This window comes from Bombina bombina, chromosome 5 (genome assembly GCF_027579735.1).
Source record: "Bombina bombina isolate aBomBom1 chromosome 5, aBomBom1.pri, whole genome shotgun sequence".
Lineage (NCBI taxonomy): Eukaryota > Metazoa > Chordata > Amphibia > Anura > Bombinatoridae > Bombina > Bombina bombina.
The window spans coordinates 845,208,763-845,233,197 of NC_069503.1; the positions used below are offsets into that span (position 1 = coordinate 845,208,763).

The 24,435-nt window shown below is 41.5% G+C and overlaps 2 protein-coding genes across 3 annotated transcripts in view; one reads left to right on the plus strand and one right to left on the minus strand.

Moving 5' to 3' along the window:
- The window catches only part of RMC1 (regulator of MON1-CCZ1), a 177,121-nt gene extending 167,315 nt beyond the window's left edge, over nt 1-9,806 (plus strand). Inside the window, exon 20 of one of the 2 annotated variants that reach the window (XM_053714977.1) lies at nt 9,650-9,806. In XM_053714977.1, coding sequence (XP_053570952.1) covers nt 9,650-9,729 — 80 coding nt within the window. In that variant the 3' untranslated portion in view covers nt 9,730-9,806. Of the gene's footprint in view, nt 1-8,851; nt 8,946-9,649 lie in introns of those variants that run through there. The other variant, XM_053714976.1, reaches the window with a different exon arrangement.
- Nucleotides 9,451-24,435, minus strand: part of NPC1 (NPC intracellular cholesterol transporter 1) — a 322,060-nt gene continuing 307,075 nt past the window's right edge. Inside the window, exon 25 of the mRNA XM_053714975.1 lies at nt 9,451-10,278. Coding sequence (XP_053570950.1) covers nt 10,196-10,278 — 83 coding nt within the window. The 3' untranslated portion in view covers nt 9,451-10,195. The remainder of the gene's footprint in view (nt 10,279-24,435) is intronic.

Consider the following 24,435-nt stretch of genomic DNA (forward strand, 5'->3'; position numbering starts at 1 on the left):
TCCTATCCACAAAGATCACCATCAGTTCCTGAGGTTCGCCTTTCTGGACAAACATTACCAGTTCGTGGCTCTTCCGTTCGGTTTAGCCACTGCTCCCAGAATTTTCACAAAGGTGCTAGGGTCCCTTCTAGCGGTGCTAAGGCCGAGGGGCATTGCAGTAGCACCTTACCTAGACGACATTCTAATACAAGAGTCGTCCCTTCCCAAAGCAAGGGCTCATACAGACATTGTTTTAGCCTTTCTCAGATCTCACGGGTGGAAGGTGAACATAGAAAAAAGTTCCCTGTCCCCGTCCACAAGGGTTCCCTTTCTGGGAACAATAATAGACTCCGTAGAAATGAAGATCTTTCTGACAGAGGTCAGGAAGTTAAAGCTTCTGAACGCTTGTCGAGTTCTTCAATCCATTCCTCAGCCCTCCATAGCTCAGTGCATGGAGGTAATAGGACTAATGGTTGCGGCAATAAATGTGGTTCCTTTTGCTCGAATTCATTTAAGACCATTGCAACTGTGCATGCTCAAACAGTGGAATGGGGATTATGCAGACTTGTCTCCCCAGATTCAAATGGACCAGAAAACCAGAGACTCACTCCTCTGGTGGCTGTCTCTAGATCACCTGTCTCAGGGAATGAGTTTCCGCAGACCGTAGTGGATCATCGTCACGACCGACGCCAGTCTTTTGGGCTGGGGCGTGGTCTGGGAGTCCCTGAAGGCTCAGGGTCTATGGTCTCGGGAAGAATCTCTTCTCCCGATAAACATATTGGAATTGAGAGAGATATTCAATGCGCTCCAGACATGGCCTCAACTAGCGGAGGCCAGATTCATCAGATTTCAGTCGGACAACATGACGACTGTAGCGTACATCAATCATCAGGGGGGAACGAAGAGTTCCCTGGCGATGAGAGAGGTATCCAAGATCATCAAATGGGCAGAGGATCGCTCCTTCCATCTATCAGCAATTCACATCCCAGGAGTGGACAACTGGGAAGCGGATTATCTGAGTCGTCAGACTTTCCATCCGGGGAAGTGGGAACTTCACCCGGAGGTTTTTGCCCAGTTAACTCAACTATGGGGCATTCCGGATCTGGATCTGATGGCATCACGTCAGAACTCAAAAGTTCCATGTTACGGGTCCAGGTTTCCCAAGGCGACACTGGTAGATGCCTTAGCAGCGCCTTGGTCGTTCAATCTAGCTTATGTCTTTCCACCGTTTCCTCTTCTCCCACGGCTAGTAGCCAGGATCAAACAGGAGAAGGCTTCGGTAATTCTGATAGCTCCTGCGTAGCCACGCAGGACCTGGTATGCAGACCTGGTGAATATGTCATCGGTTCCACCATGGAAGCTACCTTTGAGGCAGGACCTTCTAATTCAAGGTCCATTCGTACATCCAAACCTAGTCTCTCTGCAACTGACTGCTTGGAGATTGAACGCTTGATTCTAGCTAAGCGTGGATTTTCGGATTCAGTTATAGATACCCTGATTCAGGCTAGAAAGCCTGTCACTAGGAAAATTTACCATAAGATATGGCGGAAATATCTTTGTTGGTGTGAATCCAAGGGTTACTCATGGAGTAAGATTAGGATTCCAAGGATTTTAGCTTTTCTCCAAGAAGGATTGGAGAAAGGTTTGTCAGCTAGTTCCTGAAAAGGACAGATATCAGCTCTGTCTGTTTTGTTACACAAACGTCTGGCAGCAATGCCAGATGTTCAGGAGTTTGTGCAGGCTTTAGTCAGAATCAAGCCTGTCTACAGACCTGTGGCTCCTCCATGGAGTCTAAATCTAGTTCTTTCAGTTCTTCAGGGGGTTCCGTTTGAACCTCTACATTCCATAGATATTAAGTTACTATCTTGGAAAGTTTTGTTTTTGGTTGCTATCTCTTCCGCTAGAAGAGTTTCTGAATTGTCTGCTTTGCAGTGTAATTCACCCTATCTGGTGTTTCATACAGATAAGGTCGTTTTACGTACCAAACCTGGTTTTCTTCCAAAAGTGGTTTCCAATAAGAATATTAACCAGGAAATAGTTGTTCCTTCTCTGTGTCCTAACCCAGCTTCTAACAAGGAACGTCTGTTACACAATCTCGATGTGGTTCGTGCTTTGAAGTTTTACCTAAAAGCAACTAAAGATTTCAGACAAACTTTGTCCTTGTTTGTCGTCTATTCTGGTAAGAGGAGAAGTCAAAAGGCGACTGCGACCTCCGTCTTTCTGGCTGAAAAGCATCATCCGGTTGGCTTATGAGACTGCTGGAAGGCAGCCTCCTGAACGAATTACAGCTCACTCTACTAGAGCTGTGGCTTCCACTTGGGCTTTCAAGAATGAGGCTTCTGTTGAACAGATCTGTAAGGCAGCGACTTGGTCTTCACTGCATACATTTGCCAAATTTTACAAATTCAATACTTTTGCTTCTTCGGAGGCTATTTTTGGGAGAAAGGTTTTGCAAGCAGAGGTGCCTTCCGTTTAGGTTACCTGACTTGTTCCCTCCCTTCATCCGTGTCCTAAAGCTTTGGTATTGGTTCCCACAAGTAAGGATGAAGCCGTGGACCGGATACACCAATGTAGGAGAAAACAGAATTTATGTTTACCTGATAAATTTCTTTCTCCTACGGTGTATCCGGTCCACGGCCCACCCTGGCATTTTAGTCCGGTTTAAATTTATTTTTATAAACTACAGTCACCACTGCACCCTATGGTTCTCCTTTTTCTCCTAACCGTCGGTCGAATCCTGAGGGGAGCTATATGGACAGCTTTGCTGTGTGCTCTCTTTGCCACTTCCTGTAGGGATTGAGAATATCCCACAAGTAAGGATGAAGCCGTGGACCGGATACACCGTAGGAGAAAGAAATTTATCAGGTAAACATAAATTCTGTTTTTCTTTCTAATGGCAGTGCGAGTCCACAAAATCCATTCATAACCTATGGGAAACCAATACCCAAGCTGTGGAGTCAACAAAATTTAGGGAGGGAAAAGGTAGGGAAGGCAGTCCGAAGTACTAGGCGCCACCACGTTGAAGAACCTTTCTCCCAAAAGATGCCACAGCTGAGGCAAAAACATAAAATCTGTAAAAATTTGGTGAAAGTATGTAATGAAGACCAAGTAGCAACCTTGCATATCTGTTTAAATGAAGCCACCATTCTTGAAGGCTCAGGTAGAAGACACTGCACAGGTAAAATGTGCTGTAATCTGTGATGGAGGCTGCTGACCCACTTCTATATAAGCCATGAAAATCAAAGTTCTGAGCCAGAAGGATAGGGTAACAGCTGTGGCTTTTTGACCCTTGCACTTACCAGAATGCAGGATAAACGGGGAAAATGATTGACCAAATTTCTTGGTAGCATCAAGATAAAGCTCTAACAACATCTAGATTATGCAATAACCTCTTCTTGGAACAAGGATTGGGACAAAGAGACAGAACAACAATGTCCTAATTGATAGTGAGTTGAGACAACCTTAGGTAAAAACCTGATTATTATTTTTTTCAAAGTAGTCTTATCCAAATCGAACACTAAATAAGGTGAGTCACACTGGAGGGCAGCCAATTATGACACTCTATGAGTAGAGGAAATAGCAAAGAGAAACCACACTTTCCAAGTTAGTAACTTAATATTTACAGGGAGTGCAGAATTATTAGGCAAATGAGTATTTTGACCACATCATCCTCTTTTTGCATGTTGTCTTACTCCAAGCTGTATAGGCTCGAAAGCCTACTACCAATTAAGCATATTAGGTGATGTGCATCTCTGTAATGAGAAGGGGTGTGGTCTAATGACATCAACACCCTATATCAGGTGTGCATAATTATTAGGCAACTTCCTTTCCTTTGGCAAAATGGGTCAAAAGAAGGACTTGACAGGCTCAGAAAAGTCAAAAATAGTGAGATATCTTGCAGAGGGATGCAGCACTCTTAAAATTGCAAAGCTTCTGAAGCGTGATCATTGAACAATCAAGCGTTTCATTCAAAATAGTCAACAGGGTCGCAAGAAGCGTGTGGAAAAAACCAAGGCACAAAATAACTGCCCATGAACTGAGAAAAGTCAAGCGTGCAGATGCCACTTGCCACCAGTTTGGCCATATTTCAGAGCTGCAACATCACTGGAGTGCCCAAAAGCACAAGGTGTGCAATACTCAGAGACATGGCCAAGGTAAGAAAGGCTGAAAGACGACCACCACTGAACAAGACACACAAGCTGAAACGTCAAGACTGGGCCAAGAAATATCTCAAGACTGATTTTTCTAAGGTTTTATGGACTGATGAAATGAGAGTGAGTCTTGATGGGCCAGATGGATGGGCCCGTGGCTGGATTGGTAAAGGGCAGAGAGCTCCAGTCCGACTCAGACGCCAGCAAGGTGGAGGTGGAGTACTGGTTTGGGCTGGTATCATCAAAGATGAGCTTGTGGGGCCTATTCGGGTTGAGGATGGAGTCAAGCTCAACTCCCAGTCCTACTGCCAGTTTCTGGAAGACACCTTCTTCAAGCAGTGGTACAGGAAGAAGTCTGCATCCTTCAAGAAAAACATGATTTTCATGCAGGACAATGCTCCATCACACGCGTCCAAATACTCCACAGCGTGGCTGGCAAGAAAGGGTATAAAAGAAGAAAATCTAATGACATGGCCTCCTTGTTCACCTGATCTGAACCCCATTGAGAACCTGTGGTCCATCATCAAATGTGAGATTTACAAGGAGGGAAAACAGTACACCTCTCTGAACAGTGTCTGGGAGGCTGTGGTTGCTGCTGCACGCAATGTTGATGGTGAACAGATCAAAACACTGACAGAATCCATGAATGGCAGGCTTTTGAGTGTCCTTGCAAAGAAAGGTGGCTATATTGGTCACTGATTTGTTTTTGTTTTGTTTTTGAATGTCAGAAATGTATATTTGTGAATGTTGAGATGTTATATTGGTTTCACTGGTAAAAATAAATAATTGAAATGGGTATATATTTGTTTTTTGTTAAGTTGCCTAATAATTATGCACAGTAATAGTCACCTGCACACACAGATATTCCCCTAAAATAGCTAAAACTAAAAACAAACTAAAAACTACTTCCAAAAATATTCAGCTTTGATATTAATGAGTTTTTTGGGTTCATTGAGAACATGGTTGTTGTTCAATAATAAAATTAATCCTCAAAAATACAACTTGCCTAATAATTCTGCACTCCCTGTATAGAATGTATAGGCTCAAACAGAGTCTGTTGAACTCTAAGCTATGAGAAAAGAATGATATGGGAGCCAGGATGCCAGTGCAAACGTTGGTTTATTCAGGTAGGAGACAACAGGTAGATAAGGCTCCTATCTGACGCGTTTCGTACATGCGCTTTATCATCTCTGAAGAACTCTATTAAGGGGCTGATTTATCATCTGTCTGTCCGACATGATCCACTCATCCGACAGACATCGATGAATGCCGACAGCATATGCTGTTGGCATTTATCATTGCACAAGCAGTTCTGGTGAACTGCTTGTGCAATGCCCCCCCCCCCCCCCTCGGCCACTAGCAGGTGTGTCAATCAGCCCGATCATATAGGATCGGGCAGATTGATGTCCACAGCCTCAGAGCAGGCAGACCAGTGGTCTTAAGACTGCTGCTTCATAACGGCTGTGCGGAAACAGGAGCATCAAGCTCCATTCGGAGCTTGATAATTCGGCACCCAAGACTCCATGGAGGAGCAATAGGTTTGAAAACAGGTCTAATGCTAGCAATAGACTAAACAAACAACTGAACATCGGGCAAATGAGCCAACCTCTTCTTATGCAACAATAGAGAAAGAGAAGAAATGTGACCTTTAAGAAAACTAGCCGACAAGCCCTTCTCCAAACCATCCTGCAGAAATTGGAGGATACAGAGTCTTCATCTTGTACCAAGGAAACCCACGTTTTGCACAGGAGCTAACAGAATAGTTGAAATTCCCTCCTGTTTGATTTAAACTATTAACAATTGAAGGAAAAAGATACACTAAATTGAATGGCTAAGGCGTCCACCTGAGGATATCTCGAGCCATATCTCAAAAGTTTGTCATTGAGACGGGAAGCCATCAGATCTATATCCGGGTACCCCCACCTGTGGCTGATCTTGCAAAACACCTCCTGCTTTACCAACCATTCCCCAGAGGACAGAGTCTGCTCAGAAAATCTGCTTCCCAGTTCTCCAACCCTGGACTTTGGATGGCTGATATTTGGCATTGGTATGTCTGCCCATTGAAGGATACAAGACACTTCCAGCATCGCCAGAGAACTGCAAGTTCCGCCCTGGAGATTGATATAGGCCACTGTAGTTATGTTGTCTGATTGAATAAAACTGACAGAACGTAACTGGGACCACAACTGAAGAGCGTTGAAGACGGCCCTCAGTTCCAGGAAGGATCGCTTCCTCTGGTTGCCAGGTTCCCGGAGCTCTCAGAGACCCCCACACAGCCTGTCAAACTCGCATTTGTTGTTAAGATTTCCCAGAATAATCGCAGGAAGGCTATGCCCTGGAAAACGGGTTCCTGAGACCGCCACCAGGAAAGAGAATCTCTCGTGTCTGGATCCAGAGATATTACCTGAGACAGGTCTAAATTATTCCCGTTCCATTGCTTGAGTATACATAACTGTAGAGGTCTCAGATGAAAGTGAGCAAAAGGAATAGTGTCTGAAGCCGCAACCATAAGACTTACCACTTGCATGCATTGTGCAGCCGAGGAGTGGATTGAAGTAGACAGCAGGCAGCCTGAAGCTTTTCCCTGCATTGATCTGTGAGATACGCATGCTGATAGAATCTGATGATCTTCAGAAAGTTCACTCTCGTCTTGGGGGTGAAATAACTTTTTCTAGGTTCAATTTCCAGCCATGTGCCCGAGGGTACTAGAGTAACTTCTGTGTGAGCGGTCGCTAAAATGTAAAGATGGTGCCTGAACCAAGTATGGTGCCACAGCAATCCTCTGTAGTCTGACTACAGCAAGAAGGGCCCCAAGAACCTTTGAAAAGATCCTGGCATCTGTAGCTAAACTAAATGGAAGAGCTATGAATTGGTAATGCTTGTCAAGGAAAACAAAACGTAGGGTCTGGTAATGATCTTGGTGAATTGGAATGTGAAGGTATGCATCCTTCAGAGCTATGGTGGTCATGCATTGACCCTACTGCCCGAGAGGAAGAATGGACCTGATGGTCTCCATCTTGAAGGAAGGTACCTTTAAGAATTTGTTACGGCACTTAAGTTCTAAGATGGAAAGAAAGGTTCCCTCCTTTTTGGGAATGATGAATAGAACCCTTCTCTGCCTGAGGCACGTGGACAAAAAAAATCTCTTATAGATACTAAATCGTCTACACAGCGTAGGAAGGCAGTTTTTTCCCCAGCTTCCCCCGAGATTTCCTTGGAAGGAGGATCTTGTCTGGAGTTGATTTCTTATGCAGTTCTTGTTCCATACCGGGTTTGGCTTGTAGACATACTCCTCTGTGTCCTGTTCTGATGAAAGGAGCTAAAACGTCCAATAGGATGTCCTTGGTTCTAGATTTCTTATCCTGAGGTAGAAAAGGCTCCCTTACCACCAGTGACAGTAGAAAAAAATGCAATCCAGGCTTGGCTCAAACAAGGACAGTAACATAAAATTAGAAACCATGTCCACTGACCAAGGCTTTAGCCAGAGAGCCTTCTTTGCTAGCAAAGTCAAGCCAGAATTCTTGGCATTGAGACTGATGATTTGAATAATGGCGTAATTTTTAGGGCCTGTATGCGGTCTTGGATATCCTCCCAAGTAGATTCTACCAAAATCAGTTTAGATAAGGCATCCCACCAAAAGGTTGCATACTGAGGCCTGCAAGTCTGCAGAATGTCCAGGTGTAGAATGAGATTGGGGGACACACCTCTGACATCTGAATACCAGGGCACCCTAAATGAAACTGTAGAACAGAAGTAAGGCATGAGTTTCATAATTGAGGACACAGTCTGTAACCTGCGTAGCATACATTTATTGGATTTAAATAGGGGTATGGGACAATTATCCTCCTGACTAGGTTCTATTGAGTCATCATCCATATTGTACGATGGGATGTAAGGGGCAATTAGCGCTGATGCACACCCTGAATAAAGTGAGTGGAACGCCATAAAACCCTGTAGTTACAACTAACAATGCTCCATATGAGATGTCTAACTGCTCCGTAGCGATCCTGTGTCACTGCGCACTTGTCAAAAAATCAGAAGGTGCCAAAACTGCCTGTGGCAGGAGTCGGTATCCGCCCACCGCCGCAGGTCATGCATGCAATAGAAATGCTGCTGTGCAGAGCAATTAAAATAGTGTAGGAAATTAAAACTTGTGTTGCATACCTTTGGATGCCAGATGCCCAGTGTAGCTCCTGCTGCAAAAACCACCCCACATGTGCAGAACATAATATTGAGCCCGCACAAAGGTGTGACCTCTTACCAAAAGGTCCCCTTCTCTTATAGATTTTTCCATGTAGTTTTATTGTACTGCAGATTAAAGATAATCCCCCTTTCTGGGAGGGTCCTTGGAATCTATGGCCATATTATCGTCTTGTTTCCATGCAATCTTAATGCTCCCCCAAGATAGCCACCTTTTCTGAAAAGTTCCTTGGAATTTTATAGCCTCTTTTTCATGTAATCTGAATGCTCTATCTTCTTTGGCAACAAGCCATTAGAAAGGGAAAATTAAAACAGGACTTACAGGACTCCTTCAGGATGCAAGAAGCTGGGTAACACAAAGGAAAATCAGTATCACTAACACTGTTTGCCTAAAAGGGAGGATAGCATAAAAACACTGGAAGAGGCATAGGAACTTCCTTGTGATGCCCAGTAGCTAATATACACCAAAACTCAACTAAGAATTACATGGCATCCAACAACTCCCCTGCCCTCTCTTGCAGGAAACAATCGTTTGAGGACAAAATCAGAATCTCCAGCAGAACACCTCTCTCTGCCTACCTCCATGAACAAGGTGAAGAACTACTGAGAGGGTAGGGAAAATGGGGGGGATATTCAATGCTCTGGGTGTGTCTGCCTCCTCCTGGTGGCCAGCTAAAGTATTTACCATAGGTTATGAATAGATTGGTGGACTCTCACTGCCATTAGAAAGTTTTTAAAAATTTTTACTTTACTGTCCCTTTAAGTCCATAAACATTTTAAACCAATTAATAAAATCATCTACAGATTTCCTTTTAAAGTTTGTTCAACTTTGGCAAAAGCAAAAAATTTGTTTTGGAACCTTAGGAACTGTTGTTCATGTTGTAGTTTAACTGGTGTTATGTATAGCAGATCAATTATACTTTGCTTTAAATCCAGGAAGTGTTTTCTTAACCCTTTAAAGATTAGCAATATTAAACATCTATTCAATGGATGCACCCAATACCCCCAAAAGGTTTTTTTTTATAAAAAAATAATAAGCACCACGTCTTCAGTAGCAACCACACCCCCTTTGTGGTTATGCCCATATTGTGGGGGGGAAAAACAAACAAAAACAAACTAGTTTTAATTCATTTTCAGTCTAGTTTATCATCAGTTTAAAATTGAGAAAGGGAAAAAACACATGTGGCGATAAATGTATTAATCCTTTATCAGTTCCAGTAAAAACATATCTTGTCCACATAATTCTGCTGAAGCTCACTACCACACACTGGTTATTGTAAGTCCATCTGTTTGACTCTCTTGCTTCTTCTTCTGATCAGGTGAACACTGTGAAGAGCACGTGATTTCCTTCAAGCAGATATTTGGTGAAAACGCTCTGTTGAAACCTTCAGCTTCCTGATGTTCTTCATACAAAACTGTATAGTGTATTTATTATGTTAATAAAGTCTATGCAGCTCCTGCTTTGAATTGTAAAAATGTGTGGGCTCTACAAAAATTAAGGTTTTAGCAAATTACTAAAATATATTTGCATCTATCATGAACAACATTTGCCCTTTCAAAAATAAAGTAGCTGCAAAACTTGCATTGATTTGGCATTTATAAAATACACGTAAATCTGGTATTCCCATAAATTAAACAATATATGGAAAATGTTTAGTACAAACCTTTTCTCTAGAAAATGTAACTTCTATATACAACAACAAAAAAAGTTTAAACATTTGTTAACACTGCTTCCTTGAAGAATCAGAGCAAACACTTCCTGAGCTTGACCAATGCAGCGAATATCGATGGCCACTGTGAGTGTACTGCAGTATCTCAGTTATGTGTCCCCCATGCAATACACGCTCTGTATGTTGTCTGGAGTACTAGTGGTTTAGAAGTCTCTCCTGTTCTGTGCCCCGGCTTCTCTCTCGTGCAGCTTGTGCCTTGGCTTTATTCACTTGAGGTCCTGAAGAGGGAAAAGAGACGTTTTTAATACAGCACCTGTGTTGTGTTTAACATCATTTAGTTTTTCATTTGATTTTAAATCGCTTGGTTGAAAGATGAGGCTACAACAAGAATAATATCAATCCACTATATTTAAGCTCTGAGTAAACAGTTTAAACTACCTCCATGAAATAAACCTGCTTCGAAGATGTGAACATTAGGTCTAGTTTATAACTGGTTTTTGAAATAAATACACAGTATTTGACATGTTGGAAAACTTTCAGTGGATCTAGCTTAAAGGGACATAATACTCATATGCTAAATCACTTGAAACTGATGCAGCATAACTGTAAAAAGCTGACAGGAAAATATCACCTGAGCATCTCTATGTAAAAAAGGAAGATATTTTAGCTCACAATTTCCTCAGCTCAGCAGAGTAAGTTCTGTGTAAAAAGTTATACTCAGCTGCTCCCAGCTGCAGGTAAAAAAATTTAAAAAAAAATAAGAAATGAACAGCAGCCAATCAGCATCAACAGTGCTGAGGTCATGAACTCTTACTGTGATCTCATGAGATTTGACTTAACTCTCATGAGATTTCATAGTAAGCTTCCTTTACCTGATTGGTGAAATAATATGAGAGTGCACAATGCTAGTCCCTTCAGATGTCCCAGGACAGACACACTAAAATGCTGCTTAGAAATCCTTTACAATGGGAGGTGGCTACTGAGGAACTTTTGAGGTAAAATATCTTTCTTTTTTACATAGAGATGTTCAAGTGATATTTTCTAATCAGCTTTTTACAGCTATGCTGCATCACTTTCAAGTGTTTAAACATTTGGGTATTATGGCCCTTTAATTAGTCTTTGAAACTACAAAGCATTTTCCTTTTTTAACTGGCTTCTTCCCACAGGGGATTTTGGGTGCTGTGAACCTGTGAATTAACAGCCATACACAAATCCCACAGAAACTAGGATAAGCAACAGAAAAAAACACCCACATGTACAACAAAAATCTACAAGAAATAGAATATAATTTTGGGTCAAAATCACCAATGACAAATGTATAACCAGTGCCATTTCTGTTTTAATCACACAAATGAATCCAGAGTATTAAATGGTGAGAACTGTAGCTGAAGAAATATCCAATACCACGAAGAGCAAACCTTTACGCCACATCTTGCTTGTGCAAATTTGTGTGGATGATCCGGTCTGAAGGGGTTTATTAATGCAGGTTAGATATGCTGTAGATTTTGAAATGCTACTTAAAGGAACAGTCATTAAAGTTAAACTTTCATGATTCAGATAGGGCATGCAATTTTAAACAACTTTCCAATTTACTTCTATTAAATTTGCTTTGTTCTCTTGGTATTCTATGTTGAAAGCTAAACCTAGGTAGGTTCATATGCCAATTTTTTAGCCCTTGAAGCCGGCTCTTATCTCAGTGCATTTTGACAGTTTTTCACAACTAGACAGCGCTAGTTCATGTGTGCAATAAAGATAACATTGTGCTCACTCCCAAGGAATTATTTATGAGTCAGCACATATTGGCTGAAATGCAAGTCTGGTAAAATAACTGAAAGGGGGCAGTCTGCAGAAACTTAGATACAATGTAATCACAGAGGTAAATAGTATATTAATATAACTGGGGGATGAGTAATTAATGGATTATCTTTTTAAACAAAAATATTTCTGGAGTAGACTGTCCCTTTAATCGTATGTTTACATTGGCAAAGATTGACAGGAACATTTAAATTGAATAACTGTTCATCACCCATGTATGATGCAAAAACTAATCCAATTGATCTTAGTAAAATGAAAATATCTATAAACTGGCAGCTTTAATTTTATATTTAATGCATGAAGTTGTTTCTGAAGTTTGAGATAAGGTTTAATCCCCTTTGTGCCTTTAGTAAATTGGTTCAGTATTCATCATGGTTGCATAATGTTTTAATAGTTTTTATTCTTGACCAAATGTATAAATTCATGACATGTGAAATTAACAATTTAAAATTGTTTAGAGTAATTTTATAAGTGCCATCAAGTAAAAGTAATTATAAAGATAATGTTTAGGCTAAATAATGGTGAAAAACTGGAAGATACCATGGGAAATAATGCAAGATATCAGGTTATCACAAGTAAACATAACATGTAATACTATTACTTCATGTTAAAAAAAAAAAAAAGATAATGGAATGATTGCTGATAGAAGACCTAATAGTAGACAAAAGGTCAGATACTTTGTCTGGAAAAATAAAGACTGTAGGACAGAGAAAATGAAAAACATAATTTATGTAAGAACTTACCTGATAAATTCATTTCTTTCATATTAGCAAGAGTCCATGAGCTAGTGACGTATGGGATATACATTCCTACCAGGAGGGGCAAAGTTTCCCAAACCTCAAAATGCCTATAAATACACCCCTCACCACACCCACAATTCAGTTTAACGAATAGCCAAGAAGTGGGGTGATAAAAAAGTGCGAAAGCATATAAAATAAGGAATTGGAATAATTGTGCTTTATACAAAAATCATAACCACCCCAAAAAAGGGCGGGCCTCATGGACTCTTGCTAATATGAAAGAAATGAATTTATCAGGTAAGTTCTTACATAAATTATGTTTTCTTTCATGTAATTAGCAAGAGTCCATGAGCTAGTGACGTATGGGATAATGATTACCCAAGATGTGGATCTTTCCACGCAAGAGTCACTAGAGAGGGAGGGATAAAATAAAGACAGCCAATTCCTGCTGAAAATAATCCACACCCAAAATAAAGTTTAATGAAAAACATAAGCAGAAGATTCAAACTGAAACCGCTGCCTGAAGTACTTTTCTACCAAAAACTGCTTCAGAAGAAGAAAATACATCAAAATGGTAGAATTTAGTAAAAGTATGCAAAGAGGACCAAGTTGCTGCTTTGCAAATCTGATCAATCGAAGCTTCATTCCTAAACACCCAGGAAGTAGAAACTGACCTAGTAGAATGAGCTGTAATCCTTTGAGGCGGAGATTTACCCGACTCAACATAGGCAAGATGAATTAAAGATTTCAACCAAGATGCCAAAGAAATGGCAGAAGCTTTCTGGCCTTTTCTAGAACCAGAAAAGATAACAAATAAACTAGAAGTCTTTCGGAAAGACTTAGTAGCTTCAACATAATATTTCAAAGCTCTAACAACATCCAAAGAATGCAATGATTTCTCCTTAGAATTCTTAGGATTAGGACATAATGAAGGAACCACAATTTCCCTACTAATGTTGTTAGAATTCACAACTTTAGGTAAAAATTCAAAAGAAGTTCGCAACACTGCCTTATCCTGATGAAAAATCAGAAAAGGAGACTCACAAGAAAGAGCAGATAATTCAGAAACTCTTCTGGCAGAAGAGATTGCCAAAAGGAACAAAACTTTCCAAGAAAGTAATTTAATGTCCAATGAATGCATAGGTTCAAACGGAGCAGCTTGAAGAGCCCCCAGAACCAAATTCAAACTCCAAGGAGGAGAAATTGACTTAATGACAGGTTTTATACGAACCAAAGCTTGTACAAAACAATGAATATCAGGAAGATTAGCAATCTTTCTGTGAAAAAGAACAGAAAGAGCAGAGATTTGTCCTTTCAAAGAACTTGCGTATAAACCTTTATCTAAACCATCCTGAAGAAACTGTAAAATTCTCGGAATTCTAAAAGAATGCCAAGAAAAATGATGAGAAAGACACCAAGAAATATAAGTCTTCCAGACTCTATAATATATCTCTCTGGATACAGATTTACAAGCCTGTAACATAGTATTAATCACAGAGTCAGAGAAACCTCTTTGACCAAGAATCAAGCGTTCAATCTCCATACCTTTAAATTTAAGGATTTGAGATCATGATGGAAAAAAGGACCTTGCGACAGAAGGTCTGGTCGTAGCGGAAGAGTCCACGGATGGCAAGAGGCCATCCGGACAAGATCCGCATACCAAAACCTGTGAGGCCATGCCGGAGCTACCAGCAGAACAAACGAGCATTCCTTCAGAATCTTGGAGATTACTCTTGGAAGAAGAACTAGAGGTGGAAAGATATAAGCAGGATGATACTTCCAAGGAAGTGATAATGCATCCACTGCTTCCGCCTGAGGATCCCGGGATCTGGACAGATACCTGGGAAGTTTCTTGTTTAGATGAGACGCCATCAGATCTATTTCTGGAAGCTCCCACATTTGAACAATCTGAAGAAATACCTCTGGGTGAAGAGACCATTCGCCCGGATGCAATGTTTGGCGACTGAGATAATCCGCTTCCCAATTGTCTATACCTGGGATATGAACCGCAGAGATTAGACAGGAGCTGGATTCCGCCCAAACCAGAATTCGAGATACTTCTTTCATAGCCAGAGGACTGTGAGTCCCTCCTTGATGATTGATGTATGCCACAGTAGTGACATTGTCTGTCTGAAAACAAATGAACGATTCTTCAGAAGAGGCCAAGACTGAAGAGCTCTGAAAATTGCACGGAGTTCCAAAATATTGATCGGTAATCTCACCTCCTGAGATTCCCAAACTCCTTGTGCCGTCAGAGATCCCCACACAGCTCCCCAACCTGTGAGACTTGCATCTGTTGAAATTACAGTCCAGGTCGGAAGCACAAAAGAAGTCCCCTGAATTAAACGATGGTGATCTGTCCACCACGTTAGAGAGTGTCGTACAATCGGTTTAAAAGATATTAATTGAGATATCTTAGTGTAATCCTTGCACCATTGATTCAGCATACAGAGCTGAAGAGGTCGCATGTGAAAACGAGCAAAGGGGATAGCGTCCGATGCAGCAGTCATAAGACCTAGAATTTCCATGCATAAGGCTACCGAAGGGAATGATTGTGACTGAAGGTTTCGACAAGCTGAAATCAATTTTAGACGTCTCTTGTCTGTTAAAGACAGAGTCATGGACACTGAATCTATCTGGAAACCCAGAAAGGTTACCCTTGTCTGAGGAATCAATTAACTTTTTGGTGAATTGATCCTCCAACCATGATCTTGAAGAAACACCACAAGTCGATTCGTATGAGATTCTGCTAAATGTAAAGACTGAGCAAGTACCAAGATATCGTCCAAATAAGGAAATACCACAATACCCTGTTCTCTGATTACAGACAGAAGGGCACCGAGAACTTTTGTAAAAATTCATGGAGCTGTAGCTAGGCCAAACGGCAGAGCCACAAACTGGTAATGCTTGTCCAGAAAAGAGAATCTCAGGAACTGATAATGATCTGGATGAATCGGAATATGCAGATATGCATCCTGTAAATCTATTGTGGACATAAAATGCCCTTGCTGAACAAAAGGCAAGATAGTCCTTACAGTTACCATTTTGAACGTTGGTATCCTTACATAACGATTCAATATTTTTAGATCCAGAACTGGTCTGAAGGAATTCTCCTTCTTTGGTACAATGAAGAGATTTGAATAAAACCCCATCCCCTGTTCCAGAACTGGAACTGGCATAATTACTCCAGCCAACTCTAGATCTGAAACACAATTCAGAAATGCTTGAGCTTTCACTGGATTTACTGGGACACGGGAAAGAAAAAATCTCTTTGCAGGAGGTCTCATCTTGAAACCAATTCTGTACCCTTCTGAAACAATGTTCTGAATCCAAAGATTGTGAACAGAATTGATCCAAATGTCTTTGAAAAAACGTAACCTGCCCCCTACCAGCTGAGCTGGAATGAGGGCCGCACCTTCATGTGGACTTAGAAGCAGGCTTTGCCTTTCTAGAAGGCTTGGATTTATTCCAGACTGGAGATGGTTTCCAAACTGAAACTGCTCCTGAGGATGAAGGATCAGGCTTTTGTTCTTTGTTGAAACGAAAGGAACGAAAACGATTATTAGCCCTGTTTTTACCCTTAGATTTTTTATCCTGTGGTAAAAAAGTTCCTTTCCCACCAGTAACAGTTGAGATAATGGAATCCAACTGAGAACCAAATAATTTGTTACCCTGGAAAGAAATGGAAAGTAGAGTTGATTTAGAAGCCATATCAGCATTCCAAGTTTTAAGCCATAAAGCTCTTCTAGCTAAAATAGCTAGAGACATAAACCTGACATCAACTCTGATAATATCAAAAATGGCATCACAGATAAAATTATTAGCATGCTGAAGAAGAATAATAATATTATGAGAATCATGATCTGTTACTTGTTGTGCTAAAGTCTCCAACCAAAAAGTTGAAGCTGCAGCAACATCAGCCAAAGATATAGCAGGTCTAAGAAGATTACCTGAACACAGATAAGCTTTTCTTAGAAAGGATTCAATTTTCCTATCTAAAGGATCTTTAAACGAAGTACCATCTGACGTAGGAATAGTAGTACGTTTAGCAAGGGTAGAAATAGCCCCATCGACTTTAGGGATTTTGTCCCAAAATTCTAATCTGTCAGACGGCACAGGATATAATTGCTTAAAACGTTTAGAAGGAGTAAATGAATTACCCAATTTATCCCATTCTCTGGAAATTACTTCAGAAATAGCATTAGGAACAGGAAAAACTTCTGGAATAACCACAGGAGATTTAAATACCTTATCTAAACGTTTAGAATTAGTATCAAGAGGACCAGAATCCTCTATTTCTAAAGCAATTAGTACTTCTTTAAGTAAAGAACGAATAAATTCCATTTTAAATAAATATGAAGATTTATCAGCATCAATCTCTGAGACAGAATCCTCTGAACCAGAAGAGTCATCAGAATCAGAATGATGTTCATTTAAAAATTCATCTGTAGAGAGAGAAGTTTTAAAAGATTTTTTATGTTTACTAGAAGGAGAAATAACAGACATAGCCTTCTTGATGGATTCAAATGCATTATCCCAAATATGAAACTGACTGTCTGAAAATAAGGAATGTTGAACATTCTGAGTCAAGGCAAATAAATGTTTGAATACATATATTTAGAACTTTATAAATAAAGTGCCCAACCATAGCTTAGAGTGTCACAGAAAAACAAAATTTATGCTTACCTGATAAATTCCTTTCTCCTGTAGTGTGGTCAGTCCACGGGTCATCATTACTTCTGGGATATTAACTCCTCCCCAACAGGAAGTGCAAGAGGATTCACCCAGCAGAGCTGCTATATAGCTCCTCCCCTCTACGTCACACCCAGTCATTCGACCAAGAACCAACGAGAAAGGAGAAGCCAAAGGGTGCAGTGGTGACTGGAGTATAATTTAAAAATTTTTTAGACCTGCCATAAAAAACAGGGCGGGCCGTGGACTGACCACATTACAGGAGAAAGGAATTTATCAGGTAAGCATAAATTTTGTTTTCTCCTGTTAAGTGTGGTCAATCCACGGGTCATCATTACTTCTGGGATACCAATACCAAAGCTAAAGTACACGGATGACGGGAGGGACAGGCAGGCTCTTTATACGGAAGGAACCACTGCCTGAAGAACCTTTCTCCCAAAAACAGCCTCCGAAGAAGCAAAAGTGTCAAATTTGTAAAATTTGGAAAAAGTATGAAGAGAAGACCAAGTTGCAGCCTTGCAAATCTGTTCAACAGAAGCCTCATTCTTAAAGGCCCAAGTGGAAGCCACAGCTCTAGTAGAATGAGCTGTAATTCTTTCAGGAGGCTGCTGTCCAGCAGTCTCATAGGCTAACCGTATTATGCTACGAAGCCAAAAAGAGAGAGAGGTAGCCGAAGCTTTTTGACCTCTCCTCTGACCAGAATAAACGAAGACGTTTGTCGAAAATCCTTAGTTGCCTGTAGATAAAATTTCAGGGCACGGACTACATCTAGATTGTGTAGCAGACGTTCCTTCTTCGAAGAAGGATTAGGACACAAAGATGGAACAACAATCTCTTGATTGATATTCCTGGTAGTGACCACCTTAGGTAAGAACCCAGGTTTAGTACGCAGAACTACCTTGTCTGAATGAAAAATCAGATAAGGAGAATCACAATGTAAGGCAGATAACTCAGAGACTCTTCGAGCCGAGGAAATCGCCATTAAAAACAGAACTTTCCAAGATAACAGCTTGATATCAATGGAATGAAGGGGTTCAAACGGAACACCCTGTAAAACATTAAGAACTAAGTTCAAACTCCATGGTGGAGCAACAGTTTTAAACACAGGCTTGATCCTAGCTAAAGCCTGACAAAAAGCTTGAACGTCCGGAACTTCTGACAGACGTTTGTGTAAAAGAATGGACAGAGCTGAAATCTGTCCCTTTAAGGAACTAGCGGATAAACCCTTTTCTAAACCTTCTTGTAGAAAAGACAATATCCTAGGAATCCTAACCTTACTCCATGAGTAACTCTTGGATTCGCACCAATATAAGTATTTACGCCATATTTTATGGTAAATCTTTCTGGTAACAGGCTTCCTAGCCTGTATTAAGGTATCAATAACTGACTCAGAAAAACCACGTTTTGATAAAATCAAGCGTTCAATTTCCAAGCAGTCAGCTTCAGAGAAATTAGATTTTGATGTTTGAAGGGACCCTGGATCAGAAGGTCCTGTTTCAGAGGTAGAGACCAAGGTGGACAGGATGACATGTCCACTAGATCTGCATACCAAGTCCTGCGTGGCCATGCAGGCGCTATTAGAATCACTGATGCTCTCTCCTGTTTGATTCTGGCAATCAATCGAGGAAGCATCGGGAAGGGTGGAAACACATAAGCCATCCCGAAGGTCCAAGGTGCTGTCAAAGCATCTATCAGAACCGCTCCCGGATCCCTGGATCTGGACCCGTAACGAGGAAGCTTGGCGTTCTGTTGAGACGCCATGAGATCTATCTCTGGTTTGCCCCAACGTCGAAGTATTTGGGCAAAGACCTCCGGATGAAGTTCCCACTCCCCCGGATGAAAAGTCTGACGACTTAGGAAATCCGCCTCCCAGTTCTCCACTCCCGGGATGTGGATTGCTGACAGGTGGCAAGAGTGAGACTCTGCCCAGCGAATTATCTTTGATACTTCCATCATTGCTAGGGAGCTTCTTGTCCCTCCCTGATGGTTGATGTAAGCTACAGTCGTGATGTTGTCCGACTGAAACCTGATGAACCCCCGAGTTGTTAACTGGGGCCAAGCCAGAAGGGCATTGAGAACTGCTCTCAATTCCAGAATGTTTATTGGCAGGAGACTCTCCTCTTGATTCCATTGTCCCTGAGCCTTCAGAGAATTCCAGACAGCGCCCCAACCTAGTAGGCTGGCGTCTGTTGTTACAATTGTCCAGTCTGGCCTGCTGAATGGCATCCCCCTGGACAGATGTGGCCGAGAAAGCCACCATAGAAGAGAATTTCTGGTCTCCTGATCCAGATTCAGAGTAGGGGACAAGTCTGAGTAATCCCCATTCCACTGACTTAGCATGCACAATTGCAGCGGTCTGAGATGTAGGCGTGCAAAGGGTACTATGTCCATTGCCGCTACCATTAAGCCGATCACCTCCATGCATTGAGCTACTGACGGGTGTTGAATGGAATGAAGGACACGGCATGCATTTTGAAGCTTTGTTAACCTGTCTTCTGTCAGGTAAATCTTCATTTCTACAGAATCTATAAGAGTCCCCAAGAAGGGAACTCTTGTGAGTGGAAAGAGAGAACTCTTCTTTTCGTTCACCTTCCATCCATGCGACCTTAGAAATGCCAGTACTAACTCTGTATGAGACTTGGCAGTTTGAAAGCTTGAAGCTTGTATCAGAATGTCGTCTAGGTACGGAGCTACCGAAATTCCTCGCGGTCTTAGTACCGCCAGAAGAGCACCCAGAACCTTCGTGAAGATTTTTGGAGCCGTAGCCAATCCGAATGGAAGAGCTACAAACTGGTAATGCCTGTCTAGGAAGGCAAACCTTAGATACCGGTAATGATCTTTGTGAATCGGTATGTGAAGGTAAGCATCCTTTAAATCCACTGTGGTCATGTACTGACCCTTTTGGATCATGGGTAAGATTGTCCGAATAGTTTCCATTTTGAACGATGGAACTCTTAGGAATTTGTTTAGGATCTTTAAATCCAAGATTGGCCTGAAAGTTCCCTCTTTTTTGGGAACCACAAACAGATTTGAGTAAAACCCTTGTCCTTGTTCCGACCGCGGAACCGGATGGATCACTCCCATTAGTAAAAGATCTTGTACACAGCGTAGAAACGCCTCTTTCTTTATTTGGTTTGTTGACAACCTTGACAGATGAAATCTCCCTTTTGGGGGAGAGGATTTGAAGTCCAGAAGGTATCCCTGAGATATGATCTCTAACGCCCAGGGATCCTGGACATCTCTTGCCCAAGCCTGGGCGAAGAGAGAAAGTCTGCCCCCCACTAGATCCGTTCCCGGATCGGGGGCCCTCAATTCATGCTGTCTTAGGGGCAGCAGCAGGTTTCCTGGCCTGCTTGCCCTTGTTCCAGGACTGATTAGGTCTCCAGCCTTGTCTGTAGCGAGCAACAGCTCCTTCCTGTTTTGGTGCAGAGGAAGTTGATGCTGCTCCTGCTTTGAAATTCCGAAAGGAACGAAAATTAGACTGTCTAGCCTTAGGTTTGGCTCTGTCTTGGGGCAGGGCATGGCCTTTACCTCCTGTAATGTCAGCGATAATTTCTTTCAACCCGGGCCCGAATAAGGTCTGCCCTTTGAAAGGTATGTTAAGTAATTTAGATTTAGAAGTAACGTCAGCTGACCAGGATTTTAGCCACAGTGCTCTGCGTGCCTGAATGGCGAATCCGGAATTCTTAGCCGTAAGCTTAGTTAAATGTACTACGGCATCCGAAATAAATGAATTAGCTAGCTTAAGTGTCTTAAGCTTGTTTGAAATCTCATCTATAGTTATTGAGTCAAGAGTCTCTTCCAGGGACTCGGACGAAAAAGCGGCCGCGGCCGCGGCCGTGACAGACGCAATACATGCAAGGGGTTGCAATATAAAACCTTGTTGAACAAACATTTTCTTAAGGTAACCCTCTAATTTTTTATCCATAGGATCTGAAAAGGCACAGCTATCCTCCACCGGGATAGTGGTACGCTTAGCCAGAGTAGAAACCGCTCCCTCCACCTTAGGGACCGTCTGCCATAAGTCCCGTGTGGTGGCGTCTATTGGAAACATTTTTCTAAACACAGGAGGGGGGGAAAAGGGTACACCAGGCCTATCCCACTCCTTAGTAATTATCTCTGTAAGCCTCTTAGGTATAGGAAATACGTCAGTACTCGCCGGTACCGCATAGTATCTATCCAGCCTACATAATTTCTCTGGGATTGCAACGGTGTTACAATCATTTAGAGCTGCTAATACCTCCCCTAACAGTACACGGAGGTTTTCGAGTTTAAACTTAAAATTAGAAATGTCTGAATCCATTCTATTGGGATCAGAACCGTCACCTGCTGATTGAAGCTCTCCGTCCTCATGTTCAGCATACTGTGACGCAGTATCAGACATGGCCCTATTATCAACAGCGCACTCTGTTCTCACCCCAGAGTGATCACGCTTACCTCTTAGTTCTGGTAATTTAACAAAAACTTCAGTCATAACATTAGCCATATCCTGTAATGTGATTTGTAATGGCCGCCCTGATGTACTCGGCGCTACAATATCACGCACCTCCCGAGTGGGAGATGCAGGTACTGACACGTGAGGCGAGTTAGTCGGCATAACTCTCCCCTCGTTGTTTGGTGAAATATGTTCAATTTGTACAGATTGACTTTTATTTAAAGTAGCATCAATGCAATTAGTACATAAATTTCTATTGGGCTCCACTTTGGCTTTAGCACATATAGCACAGAGATATTCCTCTGAATCAGACATGTTTAACACACTAGCAAATAAACTAGCAACTTGGAAATACTTTTCAAAGTAATTTACAAATAATATGAAAACGTACTGTGCCTTTAAGAAGCACAGAAAAAAGTTATGACAGTTGAGAAATAATAAACTGAGAAACTATAACATCAAATCTTTTCCGGTAAAAACACAATTTTAGCAAAGGATTGCTAACCCTGATAGCAGAAAAAAAAGTACAGAAATAAACGTTTTTTTTATCACAGTCAGCTACAATCTCACAGCTCTGCTGTGAGTGATTACCTCCCTCAAAATAAGTTTTGAAGACCCCTGAGCTCTGTAGAGACGAACCGGATCATGCAGGGAAGACAAGAGACTTCTGACTGAATTTTTTGATGCGTAGCAAAAGCGCCAAAATAGGCCCCTCCCCCTCACACACAACAGTGAGGGAGATCAGTAAACTGTCTTAAATTAAATAAAACGACTGCCAAGTGGAAAAAAAACAGTGCCCAAACATTTTTTCACCCAGTACCTCAGAAAATTAAACGATTTAACATGCCAGCAAAAACGTTTAACATCAAATAAATGAAATGACATTAGAAAGCCTGTTGCTAGTCACTGCAAATTAGGCTAAAGTCTTATGCATACAGTATTATCCCAGTGAAGTGCCATTCCCCAGAATACTGAAGTGTAAAATATACATACATGACAGCCTGATACCAGTTGCTACTACTGCATTTAAGGCTGAGCTTACATTATATCGGTATGGCAGAATTTTCTCAGTCAATTCCATTGTCAGAAAATAATATGCTGCTACATACCTCTTTGCAGATTAACCTGCCCGCTGTCCCCTGATCTGAAGTTTACCTCACTCCTCAGATGGCCGAGAACAGCAATATGATCTTAACTACGCCGGCTAAAATCATACAAAAAACTCAGGTAGATTCTTCTTCAAATTCTACCAGAGAAGGAACAACACACTCCGGTGCTGTTATAAAATAACAAACTTTTGATTGAAGGTAAAAAACTAAGTATAATCACCACTGTCCTCTCACACATCCTATCTATTAGTTGGGTGCAAGAGAATGACTGGGTGTGACGTAGAGGGGAGGAGCTATATAGCAGCTCTGCTGGGTGAATCCTCTTGCACTTCCTGTTGGGGAGGAGTTAATATCCCAGAAGTAATGATGACCCGTGGACTGACCACACTTAACAGGAGAAATAAGATTTACTTACCCCAGGACACTCATCTACATGTTTGTAGAAAGCCAAACCAGTACTGAAACGAAAATCAGCAGAGGTAATGGTATATAAATAAGAGTATATCGTCGATCTGAAAAGGGAGGTAAGAGATGAATCTCTACGACCGATAACAGAGAACCTATGAAATAGACCCCGTAGAAGAAGATCACTGCATTCAAATAGGCAATACTCTCCTCACATCCCTCTGACATTCACTGCACGCTGAGAGGAAAACCGGGCTCCAACTTGCTGCGGAGCGCATATCAACGTAGAATCTAGCACAAACTTACTTCACCACCTCCATAGGAGGCAAAGTTTGTAAAACTGAATTGTGGGTGTGGTGAGGGGTGTATTTATAGGCATTTTGAGGTTTGGGAAACTTTGCCCCTCCTGGTAGGAATGTATATCCCATACGTTACTAGCTCATGGACTCTTGCTAATTACATGAAAGAAAAGTGGGTTTAGATGCATCCTTTGTTCAAGATGTAACCAGCTTTGCTAAATATGGCAGAAGCATAAGGAGTATATATGTACACTGAGAAATTCACACAGAAGGTGTCTAATATGTCAGTGGACATATATCAGTGGGGTTGGACTTGAAATATTTCATGTTCTGTGTAAAGTCAAGTACTGGGTCACTATGCACCTATGACAATAGTGACAATGTGCTTGTATGCTATTATTTCAGAGTAATAGGTAGTGGTGTGGGGTAAAAGGAGAAAAAAAATATATATAGTAAACCTACCTCCTAGGATATACATACTGCCCACAGTATATGAAAATGTTCTCATGTAAAAGAGCATAGCATGCGTCAAGCTACAGCAGCAGATGTCTTTTTTCAAAAGTGGTTTGCAGGCACGCTGTCTAATCAAAGCGCACCCGATCACGCTATTGAAATGAATGTAGCGCACTCCCACTCTGGTCTGGTAGCGAACCGAGTTTGAAAAAGAAGACATGATTAGAAGAGCCTGGAGAGGAGACCAGATAAGTGCAACTGTGAGGGCTAAAAAATGATCAAATCCTTTGATTTTTAAAGCTGTTGCTAAGACAGTGCTTGACAAATCTGTTTAAAAATTAGGAACCAGTAAGAATATTTTGGAGCCAGACAGTTGAATTTGTATATAGATATATGGAGAATAACCCAAAAAGGTAGAGGCCAGGGGGGAAATTCTAGGAGCCAGTGGCTCCTGGGTTTGTCGAGCCCTGTGCTAAGATGTTACATA